At 34.7% G+C, this 22,186-nt stretch overlaps 1 protein-coding gene across 1 annotated transcript in view; it reads left to right on the forward strand.

The window, feature by feature from the left end:
• The window catches only part of CNBD1 (cyclic nucleotide binding domain containing 1), a 621,665-nt gene that overhangs the window by 494,620 nt on the left and 104,859 nt on the right, over positions 1–22,186 (forward strand). The window contains 3 exon segments of the mRNA XM_044683798.1: positions 4,118–4,268; positions 14,413–14,474; positions 19,930–19,932. Of these exon segments, the coding sequence (XP_044539733.1) occupies positions 4,118–4,268; positions 14,413–14,474; positions 19,930–19,932 (216 nt within the window).

A 22,186-nucleotide genomic window follows, 5' to 3' on the forward strand; every position in this document is an offset into this window, starting at 1 on the left:
TTCCCTGTCTTTTTTAATCATATCTATTTTTACTTTGGCTTTGTCATAAATCATAATAGCCACTCCTGCCTTCTTTTTCTCATTTGACGCCCAAAAGATTTTGCTCAAACTCTGAACTTTAAATTTGTGTATGTCCACCCGCCTGATATGTGTTTCTTGTAGAAAACATATGGTGGGATTTTGGTTTCTAATCCACTCTGCTATTTGCTTCTGTTTTATGAGCGAGTTCATCCCATTCACATTCAGAGTTATAATCATCAGTTGTGCATTTGCTGACATTTTCGAATCCTCCCCTCTTCCTACCCCCTTTTTCCTTATACTTATTCCTTTTAAATCAGTGGTTTGTTATTGAGCCGCTATCCCTTATCCCCTCCCTTGATTAACTTCCCTTTCTACCCCCTCCCTTATTTTCCCCCCCTCTTTTTGTTTTTAAAGGCCTTATGAATTCCCTCCCTCTTTTCCCCTCCCTTTTTTTGACCTCCCCACTCCCCTGCTCCCCTTGGTTTATCCCTTCTAACTTTCTCAGAAGGGTTAGATAAGAGTTTTATGTCCCAATGGATAGTATAGCTACTCTTCCCTCTCCAGGTTGATTACAGTAAGAGTAAGGTTTGATTATTACCTCTTAATGCTCTCTTCCTCTCCTTCTTATAATAGTATTTGTCCCCTCTCGCTCTCATGCCCTCTTTGTGTGTAATAGAATATCCTATTTTCTTATTCACTCAAGTTTCTCTTGGTGTCCTCTGCTATTCACCCCCTCTTTCCCATCCCCCATGTCATCTTAGATTATTTAATGTTCCACCCTCACCCTGTGAATTATTCTTCTGATTACTATAATAGTGAATATTATAATAGTAAATAGAGTTCACTACAGAGAATTATGCATAACATTTCTCTACATAGGAATACAGATAATTAGATCTCACTGAGGCCCTTAAAAAGGCAAATTTAAAATTTATAAGTTTTCTTTCTTTCCCCTCTGTATCTTATTTACCTTTTCAGGTTTCTCTCGATTTTTGTGGTTGGATATCAAACTTTCCATTTAGCCCTGGTCTTTTCTGTGCAAATACCTGGAATTCTTCAATTTTGTTGAATGCCCATACTTTCCCCTGGAAATATATAGTCAATTTTGATGGGTAGTTGATTCATGGTTGCAGGTCCAGCTCTCTTGCCTTTCTGAATATCGTATTCCAAGCCTTGTGATCTTTTAGCGTGGAGGCTGCCAGATCCTGTGTGATCTTGATTGGTGTTTCTTGATATTTGAATTGTTTCTTTCTGGCTTCTTGTAAGATTCTTTCCTTTGCTTGGAAACTCTTGAATTTGGCAATTATATTTCTGGGTGTTTTCTTTTCTTGATCGAATGTCGCAGGTGTTCTATGAATCCTTTCAATGTCTATATTGCCCTCTTGTTGTAGGACTTCAGGGCAATTTTGCTGAATTATTTCTGTTAGTATGGAGTCCAGGTTTCTATTAATTTCTGGTTTTTCTGGAAGACCAATTATTCTCACGTTGTCTCTTCTAGACCGGTTTTCTTGGTCTGTCACTCTCTCATTGAGATATTTCATGTTTCCTTCTATTTTTTCAGTCTTTTGACTTTGTTTTATTTGTTCTTGTTGTCTTGAGAGATCATTAGCTTCTAGCTGCTCAATTCTAGCCTTTAGGGACTGGTTTTCAGCTATAATCTTTCGATTTTTGGCTATGATCTTTTGGTTTTCGGCCATAATCTTCTGGTTTTCGGCTATAAGCTTCTGGTATTCCTTTTCAATCTGGTCATTTCTTGTGTTCAATTTGCTTGTCAGTTCATTTGGTTTCTGATCCTCACTTTCCAGTTGCAAGATTCTACCTTTTAAACTGTTATTTTATTTTCAGATCTCTTCCATTTTCCTCAAAATCTCAGTTTTGAACTCTTCCATAGCTTGTGAGGAGTTTTCCTTATTTGAGGAGGGTCCGGATGCTCGTTTGTTCTCCTCCTCTTTTTGCTCAGTTGTCTGGATTTTCTCTGTGTAAAAGTTGTCGAGTGTTAAAGACTTCTTTTTCTTCTTGTTAATCTTTCTCTTCTGAGCTTCCTGAGACTGGGTTGCCATCATTAGCCCAGCAGCTTCTCAGGTTTATCCTTGTGCTCAGGGTCTGTCCGTGGTCAAGCCCCCTGGTGGATCCCCTTGCTTGATCCTCTGCCGTAGGTTTTTTTACAAGTCTCAGGGTGTTGCTTCCACAGTCGTACACCAGTCTGCCTCCACCCACGCCTCCTCGGAGCCTGAGTTCTGAGCTCCTCTGAGCTCTGCTCCTGCACTCTGCGTCCTAAGCCCGCGCTCAGATTTCGGGTGCGTTCTTTGGCTTTTTGGGGTCCCAAATCTTGCTGCTCGCAGGAACAGGCCCCGCAGCTGCCAATGACTCGATGGGTGCCCCAAACTTGCTCTATTTCTTTTTAGCTGGCTTTGGCACTATAGGTGTTGTGTGTGGAGGGGTGGGGGTGGGGTGGTTGCTCAGCCCGCGATTTAGTGAGAGCTGTTTCACCCCTTTATAGCATGGAAATGCCTCGATTCCACGTACCTTCCACGCTGTGCCCTGTTGTGGGGTTCCTCCGTTCGTCTGGACTTGTTTTTATGTCCCCTTGAGGAGTTTTGTGTGTTTTGGTCAGGAGAGGTTAAGAGCTGCTTCTTACTCTGCCGCCATCTTAACCCGGAACCCTGAGTCTTTAATTTTGAAGTTTTCACTTTCTTTCTTTCTCAGATATCCATCTTCTCACTTTTGTAACACATGAAAAGTAACACCCAACTTCTTTTTCTTGACCTAGAAAGCTTCTTTAATTTCTCTTCTTAATTTACTTTGTTTATCTTATTTTACTAGCATTCTTTTTTCTTATTCTTCTTTTAATTTTCTACTCTTTCTTCATTCTTCCTTTCTTCTATCAGCATGTCTTTATTTTTCTCCTCTTTCAAATTCTCTTCAAATACCTAAATTTCCTTTCCACAAAATAAATGCTTGTATTTCCAAAGATTTAAGTAACCATTGCTGCTCCCATAGAAAAATGCTGACTGATGACAATTGCACAGACTCGTGAGAATAAATATTTAGTAAATATTAAGACCCAAAAAAGTTAGCATTTTGGCAAAGGTAATTGGGAATAAAGCTCAGACTAGAGCCTAGATCTCCTGGTAGACAACTTAGCTCTTTCCCCCAAATAACAGTTCAGCTCTGACATCTCTGATTAGGATTCATTTTAGTGAATGCCAATTGAATGTTCAATTAGCATCATGCACTAAAATGAATTTGTGTGTGTATACACACACACACACACACACACACACACACACACTGTCATCTAGTGGAAAGAACATTGATTTAGGAGTCAGAAGATGGGAATTTCAATCATTCCTCTGATGTTTACTCTAGCTGTTGATTTGAACAGTTTATTTAACCTTATAGAGATCCATTTTCCTCATTTATAAAATAAGGTATTCGGACTAGAGAACCTCTGAAATGCCTTTCTAATTTAATGTATATTCCAAATTTACATATACACGTACACATATACAAATAATTTCATAGTATATATAATTTCTAAACTATATATGGTGTTATATAGCATATATAATGCATATATATGTGTCTATTTTAACTAATTCAAAGTTAATTTTAAAAGTCAAGTAAATATATCATCTGAAATAATTCTATGAAAGTATTTTAATTTAATCACTATTATAAACTATATGTATATATCTCCATGATATACACATATATATTATACATACATACATATATATATATATATAAATGTATATATATATATATATAAAATTTCTATATAAATACACCTAATTAGAAAAGCAAAATAGACAGAAAAATGCATAGGTAAGTAGGTGACCCTCTACTGAGCCTAGTCAGTAATTACTGAGTTATTCAGACATTTACTAGCTATGTGACATTATTCAGCTTCAATTTCTTCTTCTATAAAATGGCACCCACCTTACAGGATTGGTATGAGAATTGAATGTGTTACCACAGGTAAATTTATTTGCAGACATTAAAGTACTATGTAGATACTACTTACTATTTTAAATAGATAAATGCAATTGTTTCATTTGACAAAAAATATAAATGTCATATTTCTCTTAAACAGAAAAAAAAGCGCAGGGGTGTTTTTATGGGGAAAATTCTTGAGAATGAATCCTTTGGCGAGATCAGTGTGCTTCTTCAAGTACCTTTCACATGCACAGTCATTACTGGATGCGATGTTGAACTGGGAATTATCGATGCTGAAGATATGCTAGGTAAATACGAAGAAATAGTTTGCTTAATAGTTACCTCATTTATTTCAGTTTTATACTACCAAATTTGGGATGAGCATCATTATTTGGAAGATGATATTGAATCTGTTACTTTAGAACTTTAGTAATTTATTAGGTAATATATTAAATAAAACAGTCAATTCAGATTATAAGGAATACATACCCTCTTTCTACCAATATCTCATAGTCAAAGTAATTAATAAATAAAATGTTTAAAATAAGAATAGGAAAAGAAAAAAAAACGATTAGCAATTGATTCAATCTCTCTGCAATTTCATGTATCAGACTTTACAAATGTTTTGCTGCTTCTCAGGAGCCTGATCTTATTTACATGGAAGTATATAATTTAGTATTCCAAAGGTTAACATAACAGCCTCCAGAACTGACTTACTGATTGGAGCTGTGGGAGCACATCAAAGAAGCCCAAACTTGACTGTGTTCTCCTTCCATAATAGTAAAGGGATCATGACCTGGGGTTCAAAGAGAGATAAAGTGGAGATACAATGATAGAGATAAAGAGATGGTATAATCAGAAATCCCACATATGCTTGACCTTAGCACATATCTTTCTCTTTCTAAATTCTACAAATAGTCAAAGAAGGAAATAAAGTAGTAGGAACCAGAAAAAAAAAAGACTGGAGGGTCACAAGTCAGAACCCAAAAGTATAATAGCACTAATGGCAACCTCACTTGGAATAAAAATAGAAATATCAAAAACTGGATAAAATGAGAAAAAAGACATTTGATAGAAGTTAACCTATCTAAGCTGTTTTTTGCATTGTAAAACAATCCTGCTAATAATTCAGTTAGAAATATCTAGTATAATAGAAATATCTAATAATAATTAAAATTTGAAATCCAAGTATTTCATGTTCACTGTTGCTGCCAAATAAAATAGGGTGCAGGGCTTATTCCCTTCTGATACGTGATCTGTGTGTGACCCTAGGTAGGTCATTTGCCATCTATGTGGTTTATCTAACTCCATAGAGTTTCTTTACTAATTCCAAAGAGGGCTTTAGGGGCAGCTAGGTGGCTCAGTAGCCAAAGGAGTTGTGGAGTCAATGAGTTCAAATCTGGCCTCAAACGCTTACTAGCTATGTGATCTTGGGCAAACCGCTTAACCCTGTTTAACTCAATTTCCTCATCTGTATTAAAGAAAATGAGCCAGAGAAGGAAATGGCAAACCACATTAAAATCTTTGCCAAGAAAACCTCAAATAAGATCATGAAAATTTGGACATGACTGAAACAACCAAATAACAGGATGGTTTTAGTGGTGGCGGTTATCTATGTTGATAAATCCATAGATTGACTACATGAAATGTTTGAGTTGACTAAATTCATCCATATTGAATTTCAAGTATATTATTGCTCTTTTTAAAGAACATATTCAACATTCCTGCCTAGTTCTGATTAGCCATGCAAAAACCAGCTGAATAATCACGTAATCTCTGCAATTATAACTACAAACTATGGATTCAAATGTTGTCTTTATTACCCTCTGTGACATTCAAACATTTAGAAAAATAAACACCCTCAAGGTAAGTAATCTTTAAAGAGGGATTGGTGATATTTTACTGGTGCAATGTTCTCTCCTGACATGAAGCATTAATTTTCCCCCTGTACTAATTATGTTAACTGATGCAAGACACATTGGACTGTTTTCTATAAATCAATATTTCACACATGAAAGTACTTCTTCCAAGTATGTATTAAAATCTTCTCTGCCATCTGGCAGACTCAAATCCAAATAGACGATATACTGTTTGGATGGTATGGGGGTGGCTGGTGGGTGGGGAGGGATGACATATGCGCATGTCTACTACAGCACCCTATCCAGATTTTAAATTTCATCCTATGTAAAATTCGCTTGAGGTCTCTGCTACAAAGAAGCTGGATTTGTGTGCACCTATTCAGTTAAACATTCCCTAAACAGGGGTGAAATTTAGGATAAGTTTCTCTATCATTTTCTCACAATATGGGAGTGAAAAATGGATGCTTTATATATGGGCTTGCTCTTTTTTCTACAGTTCCATCATTTGATGTTGCTATTCCAAGGGGGAGGCAAAAGTTTTTTTTTTTAAAGCTAAACTATGATAATTAACTAGGAATTGCACCTTAATGGGAAATTAGATAACAAGAAGCATCTTCAAACATGAAGGACAATGTTCCTTCATGGCCATTTCTGTGATAATCTTTTTTCATCTTCAGCTATTCATCTTTTTCTTACTGTAATCAGTGAATACAAACTCTTGAAAATTAGCTAAAGCCAGGGCCAGAAATAAATGAAGTGAGGGAATTAGGCTTTAGGTAATTGCAAATAAAAAGAAAAACTTTAACCCAAACCACTATGCCTCTAGGTCATTGTTCAGATTTTAGGAAGATCTGTTCAAAATGATGTGTAATACACACACACATATATATATATACATATATACTTACATGATTGCCTATATGTAGTTATATAAGATGTAATATGTGTATAAATATGACATGTTATATATAAATACATGTGCATGTATGTACAATATATGCATAGAAAATACTTGTATGCCCATGTACATATATACACATTCATCTCTATGATTTTTACAAAGAAGTTTTCATTAAGCCATAAATCACCATAGAATGTATAGTTATTAACACTAAATCTAAATTTTCGCAATCCTTCACCAAACCAGAGATGCTGAGAATTCAATTTTTAAAAAAGTGTAATTTAAATTGCTGTGTCTTAGACCTCAATAGGAGGCAGTGAGGTAGCTCAATGGACAGAAAGTTGAGCCTGGGGTATGGAAGACCTTAGTTCAAATCTGGCTTCAGAGACTCCTTGTTGAATGACTCTGGACAAGTCTCTTAACCTCTGATTCAGATAAAAGAATCCATTGAATTCACTGGAAAAGGAAACAGGAAATGCCTCTATTGTCCTTGACAAGAAAATCCCAATGGATAACTATGGTCAATGGGGTCACAAAGATGTTCGACAGGACTAAATGACAACACCTGAAATGTGTCTGTGTACATTCACATGCATGTATGCACACTTAAGAAGAAACTTCAAGAATTGTTAAGTTGTTATTCATTAACCTTTTTTTAAAATAAAGTAATATGTAATTTGAATCTACTTCATAAATTCCGATAAGAAAATAGCTCTGTTTCTCTTTTATTTGCTTATATAATGGTTAGATACTACTCTGAATGTCAAAATGGAAATGAAAACAAACACATTAAATAACAAAAAGTGTATTGTAAACATATCCACCTATAAGTACATTCTTGGTGACAATAGAGATTCAACTCTACAAATCCGGGTCAATGACAATAAAAATCTATTGAGATTAAGACCTGAATTCATGTCTCTGCCATTTGACTTCTATGACTTTTAAGAAGTTATTTAATTTTCTAGTCCTCAACTTCCTCACTTCTGAAATTAAGGAGATTTGCTGAGATAATCTCTACCATCCCCTAAAGTTCTAAATCTATGATATTATTTTCTGTGACTTTCCTATTCATATAAATTTTATTTTTAACTGTAATAACCATTGATTCTTATGGGAGTGCCATTTCAATATTTACACCCAATTTCAAAAGGATAACAACAAAAACAACAAAAGAAATACAGACCCAACTGTGTATCTTAATTGTATTCAGAACTGAAATCATATCTTCATCCTTAAAATGAATTCTGTGCTTTTGTTGAGGCAAATAATAGCTTTCTCTAGCATAAATGATGTTACTGTTATTCATTAAATCTCCCAGACTGAAAAAGAGTGAATTACAAAAAAGGATAAGTATGAGTGTAAATTGCCTCTCCAGAAAGGAAAACTACAAGGTGACTTTTGGTACAATTTGTTAAGATGTTTTTCAATGGAGAGAATTTCTTTAGCCCTTTATCTCTAATCATGAATCCTAAGGACAAAAGCAGAAAGCAGAGGAAACTGTGAAAAATTTCAGAATAAATATGTAGTCTTGTCAATAGGATCTGTATCTGTATAGCTCCAATCTTTCTCTTTGGAGCTGAGAGAAGTAACTCTTTTTTGAGGTAGAAATGTATCCAACAAGAGGTATTTTCTTTTTTATATAAACTTTGAAAATTACCAGAGTAAAGATTTTCTTTTTAAAAATTGCTTTGTAATGGAAATGTTGGTCTACTAAGTCATTTCCATTTTAAGGACTCATATTCAAATATTTTTCCCCTTTTCCTAAGATTTCCCCCTTCAAGGTTTTAAAAATATTACATACAGACATTTAAGTAGGAAAAATGAGCTGCTAATGAATGAAAGTTGTTTGTTGTTTTTGTTCAGTCGTGTCTGACTTATTGTAGAACTAGACAGGCATTTTCTTTTCATTCTTGGAAGGACTGAATCTATCAGAAATTCTGAGAGATTAAGTTGAGGCTATAACATCCATCACCATGGGTGGCTGGTGACATCAAGAACAATGGCAGTGATGTAATGGTGATTCGGTAATGGGAGACAGAGAAGAACCTGCAAGCATTCTAAGGTATGATTTCGGAGATCAGGGTCTGGAACTGTATAGGATTGGCTCCAGTGGTCATAATCTCTGCCCATTTGGAAAACAAACAAATAAGGTAAAACAAACACTTCTAAGGAGGAGCTGGAATAGGCTGAAACTGCTGATTCTGGTAATCAATGAAAGGATGAAAGGACAAGAAAGAAGGCTCCCAGGTGATAGGATACTTTTCTTCAAGAATTTGAAGGGAAATCATGGGGAAGAGGGACTAGACTTAATTATACTTTTCCCTAGAGTAGAAGGAGTAATAAGGTGGTTTCCAGAACCAGATTTTACTTTGATGTAAGAACCCTAATCTAACAATGAGAGCTCTCCCATAGCAGAATGGGATGCATCAGCCTACTGTGATCCCTAGGGGTCTTGAAGCAAACCTGGATAACCAAAGGATATGGAGAAGGATAATAGCTTAAATTAGGTGATCTCTGAAATTCTATTCAACTCTGATAGTTTGTGATCCAATGATTTTATAACATCTTAGATAATGATGTGTATTAGAGTAGTTAAGGGTAGCCTACAGGATGAGTTAGGGTGATGATAAGTCTGCTTCAAGCATGTGGAAGACGTCCTAGGCAGAATGAGCAGATGATTAGAACTCTGTGAGACACTGAAGAAACCGAAATCATGCACTGCATCCTGGGCACTGGCCTGACTTTTGTCTTGCCACTGGACTTGATTGACCCTGGAAACAGAGTGAGGTTGAAAACTGCACAAATCTGACTTATGTAAATCTAATTCATGCACAAATTAAGATATCACCCTATGATGTCAATGGTCCTATTTGAATGAAAGGATGAAAAATATAGTGGAAAGAGTAGCAGTCTGAGATTCAAGAAGACCCAGACTTATTGGCTGTGTGAATATAGCCAAGAAACTTAAACTCTCTGTTTCATTAAACTTTCCAAGAATCTAAATTACTAAGAAGTTTTGATCTGCATTAATAGAAAGTGTTTTCTCATAAAGGTTTCCTATGCTAACAGAATCACAGGTGCAGTCTTATTCTTTCCAGTGGTAATTTAGACAACATAAATAGATTGGGAAGATAGCAAGTGGAATATTCTTTGCCTTTGCTTTGCAGTTATGCATCTTTGCTCTAAACTTTTAAAATCTCTATTTAAAATCTCTAATCTACTTGGTATTTTGATGGAATCTTTTTGCTAGCATTTTGTTTAAAACTTTTGTTTCAATAATCTTATGGGGGAACTCTTATGGGTAACTTAAATATTTCTAGGTTTAGAGAAAGGGGAGAAGGAGGACTAACTGGACAGGGATAACAGACTGGGCTAACAAACTGGGGAAACACAAACCCCACCAAAGAACAAGGAAAGGGAGATTATGGATTGGCAGTTGATACCAAATGCCACCACAGATCCACCTAGCTTGGGAGTCTGTGAAACTAACAAGTGAGTACACTGGGACCAAAGATTTATAAAGACAGGTTTAATTAGATAAACTTTGGTTTTGAAGGAAGGGAAAGGGATGTCTATTCTAACAACCTATGGGCTAATCTCTGGGTCAGGGAAGAAACTTATCTACACTAAGCTAAAGGCTATATCAAAGCACAGCTGGACTATCAGGGATGGAAGTAGGATCCTCACTGCTGAGTTCTGTCCAAATCCAGTGATGATACAGAGGTCCTCAGCCAGTAATCCTTGAGGTGGGTAAGGTTAGGGAGTTAAACCAGCCTGAGATGATCAGCAGCCCAGGCCAGGTTTGACATTCTCAACCTAACTTCCCACAGGCAGATGATTCTTCCTTCAGGATATCAGGATATAAACTCCACTTTCCCTGAGGTCTCCCACTGAGTCAGTTGGTTAGAAGCAGATTACACTCAGCCAACATGGAGAGAGAACCACTTCCTGCTTCCCCATTCCATTTAGAATTCTTCAGCCTTGCTTGATAAGCCTCTTAATAATACCTAATCTTAAACATTTACACCTTATTTTATTAATTTATCTACAACAATATTCATTATTGGTCTATAATTTTCATTCTTTTTTTTGTTCTTTCTGGCTTAGCGATCAGCTCCATATTTGGGTCATGAAAGGAATTTGATAAAGTTCCTTATTCAGGCATTTTTCTGAATAGTTTATAGAGTATTGGAATTATTTTTTAAAGGTTTGGTAGAATTCCCTTATGAATCCATATGGCCCTGGGGCTTTCTTAGGAAGTTCATTGATGGTTTGTTCAATTTCTTTTTCTGAGATGGGATTGTTTAGTTATTCTGTTTCCTCTTCTGTTAATCTGGGAAATTTATATTTTTTAAATATTCATCTATTTAATTTAGATTATCATATTTACTGGCAAATAATTGGGCAAAATAACTCCAAATAGTTGCTTTAATTTCATCTTCATTGGATGTAATCTCACCCTTTTCATTTTTAATTTCTGGTAATTTGCTTATCTTTGTTTTTTTAATCAAATTAATCAACACCATCCATTTTTATTGATTTTTTCATAAAACCAACTCCTTGTCTTATTTATTAGTTCAATGGCTTTCTTAATTTGAATATTATTAATCTCTCCTTTGATTTTTCAGGATTTCTAGATTGGGGTTTAATTGGGAATTTTTAATTTATTGTAGATTTTTTAATTGCATACCGGGTTTCTCAGTCTGCTATTTCTCTGCTTTATTGATGTAAGTATTTAGAGATATAAATTGTCTCCTAAGTACTGTTTTGTCTCTATTCAAATTTTTTAGATATGCTGTCTCCTAGTTGACATTCTCTTATGAAATTGTTGGCTATTTCTGTGATTTATTCTTATACTCACTCATTCTTTAGTATAAGGTAATTTAGTTTCTAATTAATTTTTAGACTTTTTCCTCTAATCATTTTTTCAGTGTAATTTTGATAGTATTATGGTATGAAAAGGTTGCATTTAGTATATTTTCTTTTCTACATTTGGTTGTGAGACTTTTACATCCTAGTATATGATCAGATATTTTTGTGAAGGTGCTTTATTCTGCTGAGCAAAATGTATATTCCTTTCTGTGCCCATTCAGTTTTCTCTAGAAGTCTATCATTTAAAATTCTATTTGCCTTCTTAAATATTTTTTCTTATTTCTTTTTTTATTTGGTTTAACTAATTCTGAGAAGGGAAGGTTAATATCCCCTAATAATATGATTTTATTGTCTGTTTTTTTAATAAGTAATGTAGTTTCTCCTTTAGGAAGTTAGATGCCATGCCATTTAGTACATATGTTTTATATTGATATTACTTAATTGTATCTGATTCTACTTATGAATATATTATTTCATTCATTCTCACTTTTAATTAGATCAATTTTCACTTTCAGTTTATCTGAAATAATAATTGCTATCCTTGCTTTTTTAACTTTAGCTGAAACATAGTATATTTTGCTTCAGCCTTTTACTTTACACTCTGTGTGTGTGTCTCCCTGCTTTAAATGAGTTTCTTGAAAACAGCATATCAAATGCTTTAAATCCACTCTGCTATTCACTTACATTTTATGGATGAGTTTATCCCCTTCACATTCAGGGTTATGTGTATATATGCACATATATGTATCTATATGTATGTATGTGTGTGTGAGTGTGTATGTGTGCCCAGGTTCACATTATTCAAAATGATGTGGTCTCAGTATTCAGATTTGGACTGCTCTTTATATTGAGCTAGAGCTAATGATTACGCATTTACATAATTATTCCTTCCAATAATGTCATTTTGAACATAAGCTACCACTTTAGGGATATTCATTAATTGCACTGATGGGGTCCTAAATGCCCAATTGAATGTAGGCTCCCTATGGGAAGAAGATATTTCATTTTGAATTGTGTTCCCAGGACCAGACCAAAGCCTGACATGTTATATATACTTAATGACTTCTTGTCTTTTGAATGATTGACATTATCACATTTCCCAGAACTGCTGTTCTAAACTCTATTTTTTCTCCTTAAACTAATAGTTCTTGTCTTCTTATTCTCTGTAGATAACTTATCTACCTCACAGAGTTGTTGTAAGGATAAAAGAAAATTGTGCATGTAATGTGTTAAATAATCATTTAGCACTACATAACTATACTAGTAATAATTATAATTATTCTAAATAATAAGCCAATTTTTCATATGGCATTTTCTCTAGATTATTTGGGTCCAGGTAAAAATAATATTTAAATTTAATGATGCCTGTTGGAGGGAAGAAAATTAGAGAATTTTATTCTCAACTAATGGATACATTGAATCTACTACTTACTTATTAAGTAGAGAATAGCCAGCGACTTTTTAATCTTTTAATTTTCTTATTACTATTTTGCAAGTAATTTAGTAATATAGAACTGCATATTTTTTAAAAAACAAAGAATTATAAGAAAATGAATATTTTGTATTCTAAAGGAAAACTACTATTTAATTTTTGTCCTGTAGTAAAATCATTCACATTCATACAAAAAAAATCTCTCCAGTAAAGATTACTAAATTATCACTCTTAAAACACTTGTACTTTATTTCAATTAATATAAAAATGTTCCTATCAATTAATTTCTGTATATTTTTAATTGAAGGACAGTGATACTTAATAGAATCACCTAACAATTACCATAAAAACATTTAAAGCCATAATTAAAAAATAATTCTCTGGGGGCAGCTGGGTAACTCAGTGGATTGAGAGATAGACCTAGAGACAGGAGGTCCTAGGCTCAAATCTGGCCTCATACACTTCCTAGCTGTGTGACCCTGAGCAAGTCACTCAACCCCCCATTGCCTAGCTCTTACTTCTCAGGCAGAAGGTAAGGGTTTAAAAAATGTTATTCTTTCCTTGTTTTTTCACTTTCTTCTTTCTTCCCCCTTTCCTTTTGCTCCTTCCCTTCCTCCCTTTCTTCCATTCCTTCCTTCCTTCCTTCCCTTCCTTCTCTCCTTCCCTCCCTCACTCCCTTCCCTCCTTCCCTCCCTCACTACCTTCCTTCCTTCCATCACTCTTTTCCTCCATTCCTTTCTATCCCTCCATCCCTCTGTTCTATCCCTCCATCCCTGTGTTCTATCCTTCTTTCCTTCCTTCCTTCCTTCCTTCCTTCCTTCCTTCCTTCCTTCCTTCCTTCCTTCCTTCCTTCCTTCCTTTCTCATTTCCTCCCTAAGTGGCCCTATATTCTACTTTGTGTTAACAACATAAACATAGCTAAGTGAATACAATGTAAAAAAGACTTACATATATACTTACATACATATTGTATATATATATATAAAACCACATATATAGAATAGGACCTGGACCTGGGATTTTATTCTTTTCCGTAAAATGAAAATGGGCACATTTTCTTTCTTCAGTTTAAGTCTCAGTTGCCTGGGATACTAAATCTTTTTTTCCAATCATTTTTAATGTTTATTTTTTAGAAAAAAAATTTTCCTTGGTTCTCAACCACCCTCCCCCTAGCCAATGCCCATTTCCATTGGTTTCTTCAAGTGTCATCAATCAAGACCTATTTCCATATCATTGATAATTGCATTATTGTGGTCATTTAGAGTCTGCATCCAAATCATGTCCACATCAACTCATGTGTTCAAACAGTTGTTTTTCCTCTGTGTTTCCACTCCTGTAGTTCTTCCACTGAATGTGGGTAGTATTCTTTTCCATAAATCCCTCAGAATTGTCCTGGATCATTGCATTGCTGCTAGTACAGAAGTCCATTACATTTGATTATATCACAGTGTATCAGTATCTGTGTACAATGTTCTTCTGGTTCTGCTCCTTTCACTCTGCACCAGTTCCTGGAGGTCATTTCAGTTCACATGGAATTCCTCCAGTTTATTATTCCCTTGAGCACAATCATATTCCATCATTAATATATACCACAATTTGTTCAGCCATTCCCCAATAGAAGGGCATACCCTCGTTTCCCAGTTTTTTGCCACCACAAAGAGCACAGCACATAAGTCTTTTTCCTTATGATCTTTTTCCTTATGATCTCTTTGGGGTGGGGTACAAACCCAGCAGTGGTATGGCCAGATCAAAGGGCAGACAGTCTAGTGACTTCTGGCATACAAAATCTTAAATGACTTGCCCGGTGTTCCACAGCCAGTATGCCAATATTTGTCAGAGATGGAATTTGAATATAACTCTTGGCTTTCTCTCAAGCCATTCTGTGATATTTCTGTGTATGTATGTATGCGTGTGTGTGCAAGTGTGTACAGAAGAAAATAATTCAGAATTGGGATGGGGATAATGAAAAACAGGTAGGAAGAGTAAAATTACTCAATAGAGGAGAAGGCACTTGGTCTATTCTGTAATTATTCCAGTCACACAGTTGGAAAATGTCTCTCTCATAACACTTTGGGGATTGGGCATGGTCAGTGAGATAGACTGAATCAGTCATTTTCTTAATCCAGGCCTTCTCCAAAATGAATAAAGATTCCAACAAAAGGTCATTACATTTTCAGAAAGTAGGAGAATAGGCAGGATAATCTCCTCCAAGTCATTAAATTTCCTAAATCCAAACCTATGGAGAATTTACAACATCTCACTTTTCTGCTCTAGTGAAGCACAACATTAGATTCATTATTGTTGGTTTGGGTCTGTGAAGTGATTTTTCTTTTGTTTCAAAGTTTGTATGAGATATAGTGAGAAGTAGAGAAAAAAAGAGTTCAATGAAATTATGCGATTGCTATACCATAGTCTAAGATGACAGTTTAATTGTATACCAATACAACATAAAACAAAAAATGTGCTATTTTTCATACTAAAATTTCCTTTTATACTCTTACCTAGGGAATTTTGTATGGTATGTATATTTTGAGAAGATAATTTTTTTAATTTACATTTGTAGCTGACACATTTTCAAAAGTCTAGTTTTTTTTCCCTCTTTTTAAAAATGGATGTGTAATTTCATCATTATAAGGAACTCCCATTGAGAAAATTTTTCTAATTAATCTAGATCAACAGCTGCTCTGGAAGTTAAAGAATCAGAGATTTTCCTGGGCAGTAAGCAGTTAGTTTTCTCTGGGTTGCCCTTTCATCATAACAATTGCTTGTCTTGACCTCAGGCCCTTGTAACTACAAATCCAGGTCTCTGATCATTACCTTAGCCTACTAATTACAGATATTTAATATCAATTACAAATCCTTCTTCAAGTTATACCACAAATTACATAAATATCAGACCAGGTTATATTTCATGTGATCATGATGGAACCATTTGTCTCCTGTAAATAACTGATTTTTTATTAATTTATTTTTATTTACTAATATTAATTGCTTCAATAGAATTTCTGAAGGCCATATTTATTAGTTACAAAGCTCATAAATTTATTTACTTGATTTTCTTCTTATATATTTAATAATACAGTTTGCTCAGAATTTAAAGATTCCATGTAGATTTTTGTGGAAAACTTGTACAGTAATATTCTTTGAGTCTAAAAGTACACCTACCTTTGAGTAGGATAGGAATAAGGCCTTGACTAGTGATTTCACTGTTATGTATGACTTAAGTAATCCCTGGGCTGGGAAATTTCTTCTACCAAAATGTCCTCCATAAAAGTCCTCCTTTGATGCTTCATTGTATGGTAGAGGTGACCTTGCCTTCTCCAAGGCAAAGGATAAACTTGGCACCACTACCAAGTTGGAATGATTTCAAGTACAGGTCAGATGATGAACTGCATGTCCAATATCCAAAGAACAGCTGAGCTAAATTTAAAGAATTCATCATGGGAAACTAAGCAAACTTAGGGACTGCAAACCAGCAATTTCTTTATCCCAAGTTTCCTGTAAAAATTTATGAGCAAAGTTTCCCAAAAAGGACCATTCCATTCTTTAAAGAAAAAAAGGGGGGATACCCATACCAGAGCATCATGACTCTTTGTAATTATTATATTCTCACCACTTTGTTAATTGTCTACTAGAAATTACATAATTTTGATTAATGGATTTCAATAAAACAAAGTTTTTTATTATGTGCACTCATCTAGAATACATGTATGAATAAGAAAGACCCTTTGCCTTAGAGGTGTTTATAATCTACTATTGGGTTTGGGGTAGATAATAGAGAGAAATATAATTATAATACTATTCAAAACACAAAATGCCTTGGATAGGCATAATAAGCAAACATCCATATTAGGATCCTTATGATTATTAAATTCCTATTAATTAAATTCTTATCAGTAGGACTTTTTGTATTCTACTTAGTTTAAAAACTGTTTTTCTTGAATCAGCTAGGTGGATAGAGAGCCAGACCCAGAGATAAGAGGTCCTGAATTCAAATGTGACCTCAGATACCTCCTAGCTGTGTGACCCTGGACAGGTCTCTTAACTCCAATTACCTAGCCATTACTACTCATCTACTTTGGGACCAATGCTTAATAGAGATTATAAGAGAGAAAGTAAAGGTTTAAAAAAAAAGTTTTTTTCCTTAATGTCAGTTAGATGGACAAATATTAATTTTTTTTCATCTTACAGAGTAAAACTGAGTCTCAGAAGGGCCAAGTGACTTGCTACGTCCATGGCAAATAATTGGTAGAGATGAGACTTGCATTTTTGTCTTTTGATTCTTTCCCCAGTTTTCTTTCCTCTTCCAAATAACCGTGACTTGGTATTAATTTCTATAGAAAACACAGAGAAAAACATAATTCTGGATTTGTAATCTTCCATTATAAAATAGAAGAATTTACAAATTTACATTTACAATCTAATTATGATGTCTTTTGTAAAAGTATGAAACCTGTATATAATCAGAATAATGTATGATTGTACATGTGCATGTATATATATGGGGTTTGGGCAAAAAAATGATGATCATAACAGTAGAGAGAACTATTGGCAGGAATACAGGAAGAAAATACTAAGGTGGCACAATGAATAAAGTGCAGAGTCAAAACCACCTGAATTCAAATCCAGTCTTAGATGCTTTATGGCTGAGAGAATCCAGGCACTTATAATACCTATAACTGACTCAATATCCTCAAATTTAAAATGGAGATGATAAAAATAGTAGCTAACTCCCACAGTGAATTCAAGGATCAAATGTAATATTTGTGAAGTGCTTAGTACAGTGCCTGGCACATAGTAGGCCCTATAAAAGTATTTATTTCCTTCCTTTCCTTCCAATCCATTGGCCAATTTTCAGTATTAATAGAAAGATTTTGAGAGGCCAGATAGCCTTGTGGTTAAAGAGTCTGAAATCCAGAGAATTTAAGTGATTTAACCATGATCTGGTTGTAAAAATATTTATACCTTTTAATAGGCAAAAGGATGTACAAGCCTTAGGCCAGTGACTTTAGAATGTATTATACAATGCAAAATCTATTTTCCAAGTTGTACTGTTACTGAGTGTTTATTTTCCTAAGCATAACACTCTGAGAATCAGTCTAGTAATTATCTAGTACTATAATTTGCTACAAGTCCCTTCCATGGGATTATTTGCCTTAATTTCTGGCATATAGTTGTTTATCAATGGCATTTCTTCAAGTTAATTGCCATTCATTCTTGTTGAAGGTATACTTGAATCATAGGCCTATGTGACAGAAATGGACCTGTTAGATTTAAATTAATATCCAACACTCTAATAATTATATTTTATAGAATTTATTAATAAACACTTGAAGTAGAAGGAATAAAAAGGAAATAGAAGTAAAAAAAACCCTAATTATCTAACAAAATTAAAACCACATAAGCAAGTTTCTCCTTCCTCTCACCTCCCCTCCCCTCCAGAGCATGCTGTCAGTAAAAGAGAGAGCGAGAGGTGGGGCTACACCAAATTTATATCCTCTCTCTATGTCAGCACGCAACGTGAGAAGGAAACTGGAATGCTGGGAATTGGAGTTCTAGGGTATAGAAATTAATTACACAGACCCTAGTTGAGCTTAAGAGCATTTAATTAATTGAAAAATATATTTTCTGTGAATGTTGATCCAAGGTATGAACAACCATGACTGGATTATAGGACAAATGATATATGTTAGATTTCAAATTTATTGCTTGGCCAATCAGAATACGATTAGGCATAAAGATGACCAAAATAATTGAATTTTTATGCTAAAGCTAACAAGGGTTAAAGGAAATATTTTTCATAGTTTCCTATTAATATCATTAAGAAGCATTCATTTGTGGTGAAGAGGGTATTATTTAATTTTAACAATAGTTATAAAGATTCATTAGATTTCCCTGAAAATTTAAATTTTTGATCTTTTGTCCAATCTGCTGACTTTTCAAATGGAGAGAATCTATTTCTGATATGGTAATGTTTCTCATTTCTAGCTTTAAATTGAGACCCAGATTTGTCCTTCAAAACACTTTCCTCATTCCTTTTTTCCTAAAAAACTAAAGGAATGCTTTTTCATATCCTCTTACCCTTCTATTTTAGGATGATTGAAAAGTGAGATTATGGGTTCTATCCTGGATGGTAAATAAGACCTAGGCTAGGTATGCCTGCAGGCAGCCAGACAGCATCCTGAGTCCCATACTGGGTTGAATGGACAGTGACACTCTTAAGCAGGTATCACCTGATTTCTTTTTCTAGACATTGGTATCCTAGGATTGAGCATGGAATTTTCCATCATTCGGAAGGAATTGAAAGAATGTCATACCACCTCCTCTTTAGCTATTCACCAATTAGAGATGTCTTGGATTGTCTAGGGGAGGGCCAAATAATGAGCTTGCAAAACTATATTTAATGACCCAAGATGTCTTTGTCTTTGATCAAGAAGAGATATCCCTGACCAGTTAATTTATTGGTTATTGCTAGTCTGATCAATAAAATTATTTTCTTACCTGGAACCCAGTCTTTTGGAATTTTTAATCATTATGCAGGCTTAGGTCACAATATGAAGTAGTAAGAGTCAAAAAAGGAGATGTACAGTGAACTAAACTCATCTCTTAGAAATACAATAAAACTTTCTAAAAAGGTCTCCTTAAACAAAACAGTTTTAAAAATGTTATCCATTGCCTGATTCCTTTAACAATTCTGACTTCAGCACCTTTTGCCACTTGGAGATTCGGAGTTCTCTCACTTTTCTTACTCAAAATGATCAATTCATCCGCAGGATAAACAGTATCAAATGTTTTTATCTACTAAATATCTAAGTATCTGTACTAACTATTTATTCTAAAATAAAAGAGTGGTAAGGGCTAGGCAATGGGATTAAGTGACTTGTTCATGGCCACTTAGCTAGGAAGTATTTAAGAAAAGATTTGAATGTAGGTTCTCCAGCCCTGATGGTCTATCCATGTTACTACCTACCTGACCCTATTCTAAGGCATCAAAGTATTTGAAAGAAATAATTATCCCATGATAAATGAAGGAAATATGGGGCAGTGGTCAGAATTATCATTTTTTAATTCCATCTCTGCCACTTACTAAGTATATAACCTTGTGCAAAGTATTTTTTCTGGGCCTCAGGTCATTAGAAGAGATGATCTCCAAAATTATTCTACCTTTTATATATATATAGGTAAATAGATATACACACATGCATATACAGTATATAAATACACATATATGCTCTCTATATACACATGTGTATATATGCACATATGTAATTCAATGATGGTAAGTTCAGTTTGAAGATTAAAATGTTTATGTAGCTATGGATATATTTTAATGTAATTTTTCTATAAGAGAAGCAATAGATGATTCTGGGCAGTAGGCATATCTGAAAACAATTACTAATGATGCTTTTACTCCATTTTTAAAAGTCTTAGTCTAAAGGGGGCAGGTTTAGCCCCCAAATATTCAAGTAGTATTGAAATAAGTTGTTAATACTGACTAGAGATGGCATAATGGGTAAATGTGGTCAGAAGTTTTTTTTTTTTCCCAAGCATTATCATGAGTTGATTTTGTGAAACATGTCATACATTCCTAAGCATAAAACAATGAGAATTCAAATAAGAACATTAACAATATTATTATATTAGAAATTACAGAAGTTCCTGCAAAGATATTAGGCATGTTCTCTGGTTCTTTGAAAAGATGTATGAGCTTGCTGGAATGTCATAGGAAATCCTGATTGGTTCCCTGCTTTTATGATTGGGGAGTATGTCAAAGGCAGTTGAGTCAGGAGGTCCCTCATTCCTTGAGGTCATTAAATGAGGTAGAAATCATAAAGCTCACTTTTCTGAGAACATCTATTTCAGATATACCCAGTGATTCTCCCCCGTGGACTTCTAGAACGTGAGTTTTCTATCCTATAACCAGCTATAGTAGAAATAACCAATGGTGGCATAACCACATTCTTGCTTAAGTAAGCCTGTGTTGAGGATTTAAGACTCTACCTTTTCCACATGTCTTTTTTTTCCCCTAGAAATGGATGTTTCTAGGCTCAGGGGCCATCTTATTAGTTTGAGTGTGAACTTTCCTTGGTCCATGAGTCAGATGCCAGTTACTCAGTAGGGTGATTTCCATAGCAGCATCTTTCTCAGAGAAGAATATAATCAATTACCCCAAACCCTTAAGACTAAAAATATCATTCCTGACTGGTCAGGAATTCTGTACCTTGTGAGTTTCTCTTACAATACAGGAGAATATAAGATCCATATCTAGCCGTTTCACAAAGAACCTTTACCTCCTGAGATTGTGTGTGATGATGTTTTTTTTTTTTTTAACCCTTAACTTCTGTGTATTGGTTCCTTGGTGGAAGAGTGGTAAGGGTGGGCAATGGGGGTCAAGTGACTTGCCCAGGGTCACACAGCTGGGAAGTGTCTGAGGCTGGATTTGAACCTAGAACCTCCTGTCTCTAGGCTGAGCTCTCAATCCACTGAGCTACCCAGCTGCCCCCTGATGATGTTGTAACATTATATATTTTTCCAATATTTGTTAGTGTATGTTTTGGGGTCATTTGTGTCTTAAATATTTTCTATTGTGGAAGAAATAAGCACCTTCTCTTTGCCTTTGTTGTCTGAGTTGCCCTTGAAGACTTAGAGAAAGAGGAAGATATGAGATTCTTTTTAAAACACTAGACACAGCATGAGCAAACTCATAGATATAGGAGAGGGCAAGAGGAGAATTGAAGACTTAAAATAGCATTATTTTACAGAGATCATCAAATACATGTAGGGAAGAAGTATGAGATAAGATGAGCAAATTAATTGGAGGCAGATTGAAGTCAGGCTTCAGGGTTTAATTTTTTAGTAAGAAATAGAATGTTACTCAGTTGTGGCAATCTCTATCTCTACCCAAGGGAAAACATTTAGACTTCAGTGATAAGGTAGGCTAAAAAGGCAATAGCACAGAAAAAGGAAGAACATTTAGGAGTATATTACAAAAGTCTAGGAGAAACTCTGAGTGAAAGTGAGGATTGTGTAGAACTCCATTAATAATGAAAGTGGAAAGAAAGACCTATGTTTGAGAACTGAAGAGTTATGCTTGGGTATTAATTAGATTCCAAAGGTAGGAAGGAAGGACGAGTCAAATAAGGGATCTCTAGCCTAGGG

The sequence above is a fragment of the Gracilinanus agilis genome, chromosome 1, assembly GCF_016433145.1.
Source record: "Gracilinanus agilis isolate LMUSP501 chromosome 1, AgileGrace, whole genome shotgun sequence".
NCBI classification, from domain to species: Eukaryota; Metazoa; Chordata; class Mammalia; order Didelphimorphia; family Didelphidae; genus Gracilinanus; species Gracilinanus agilis.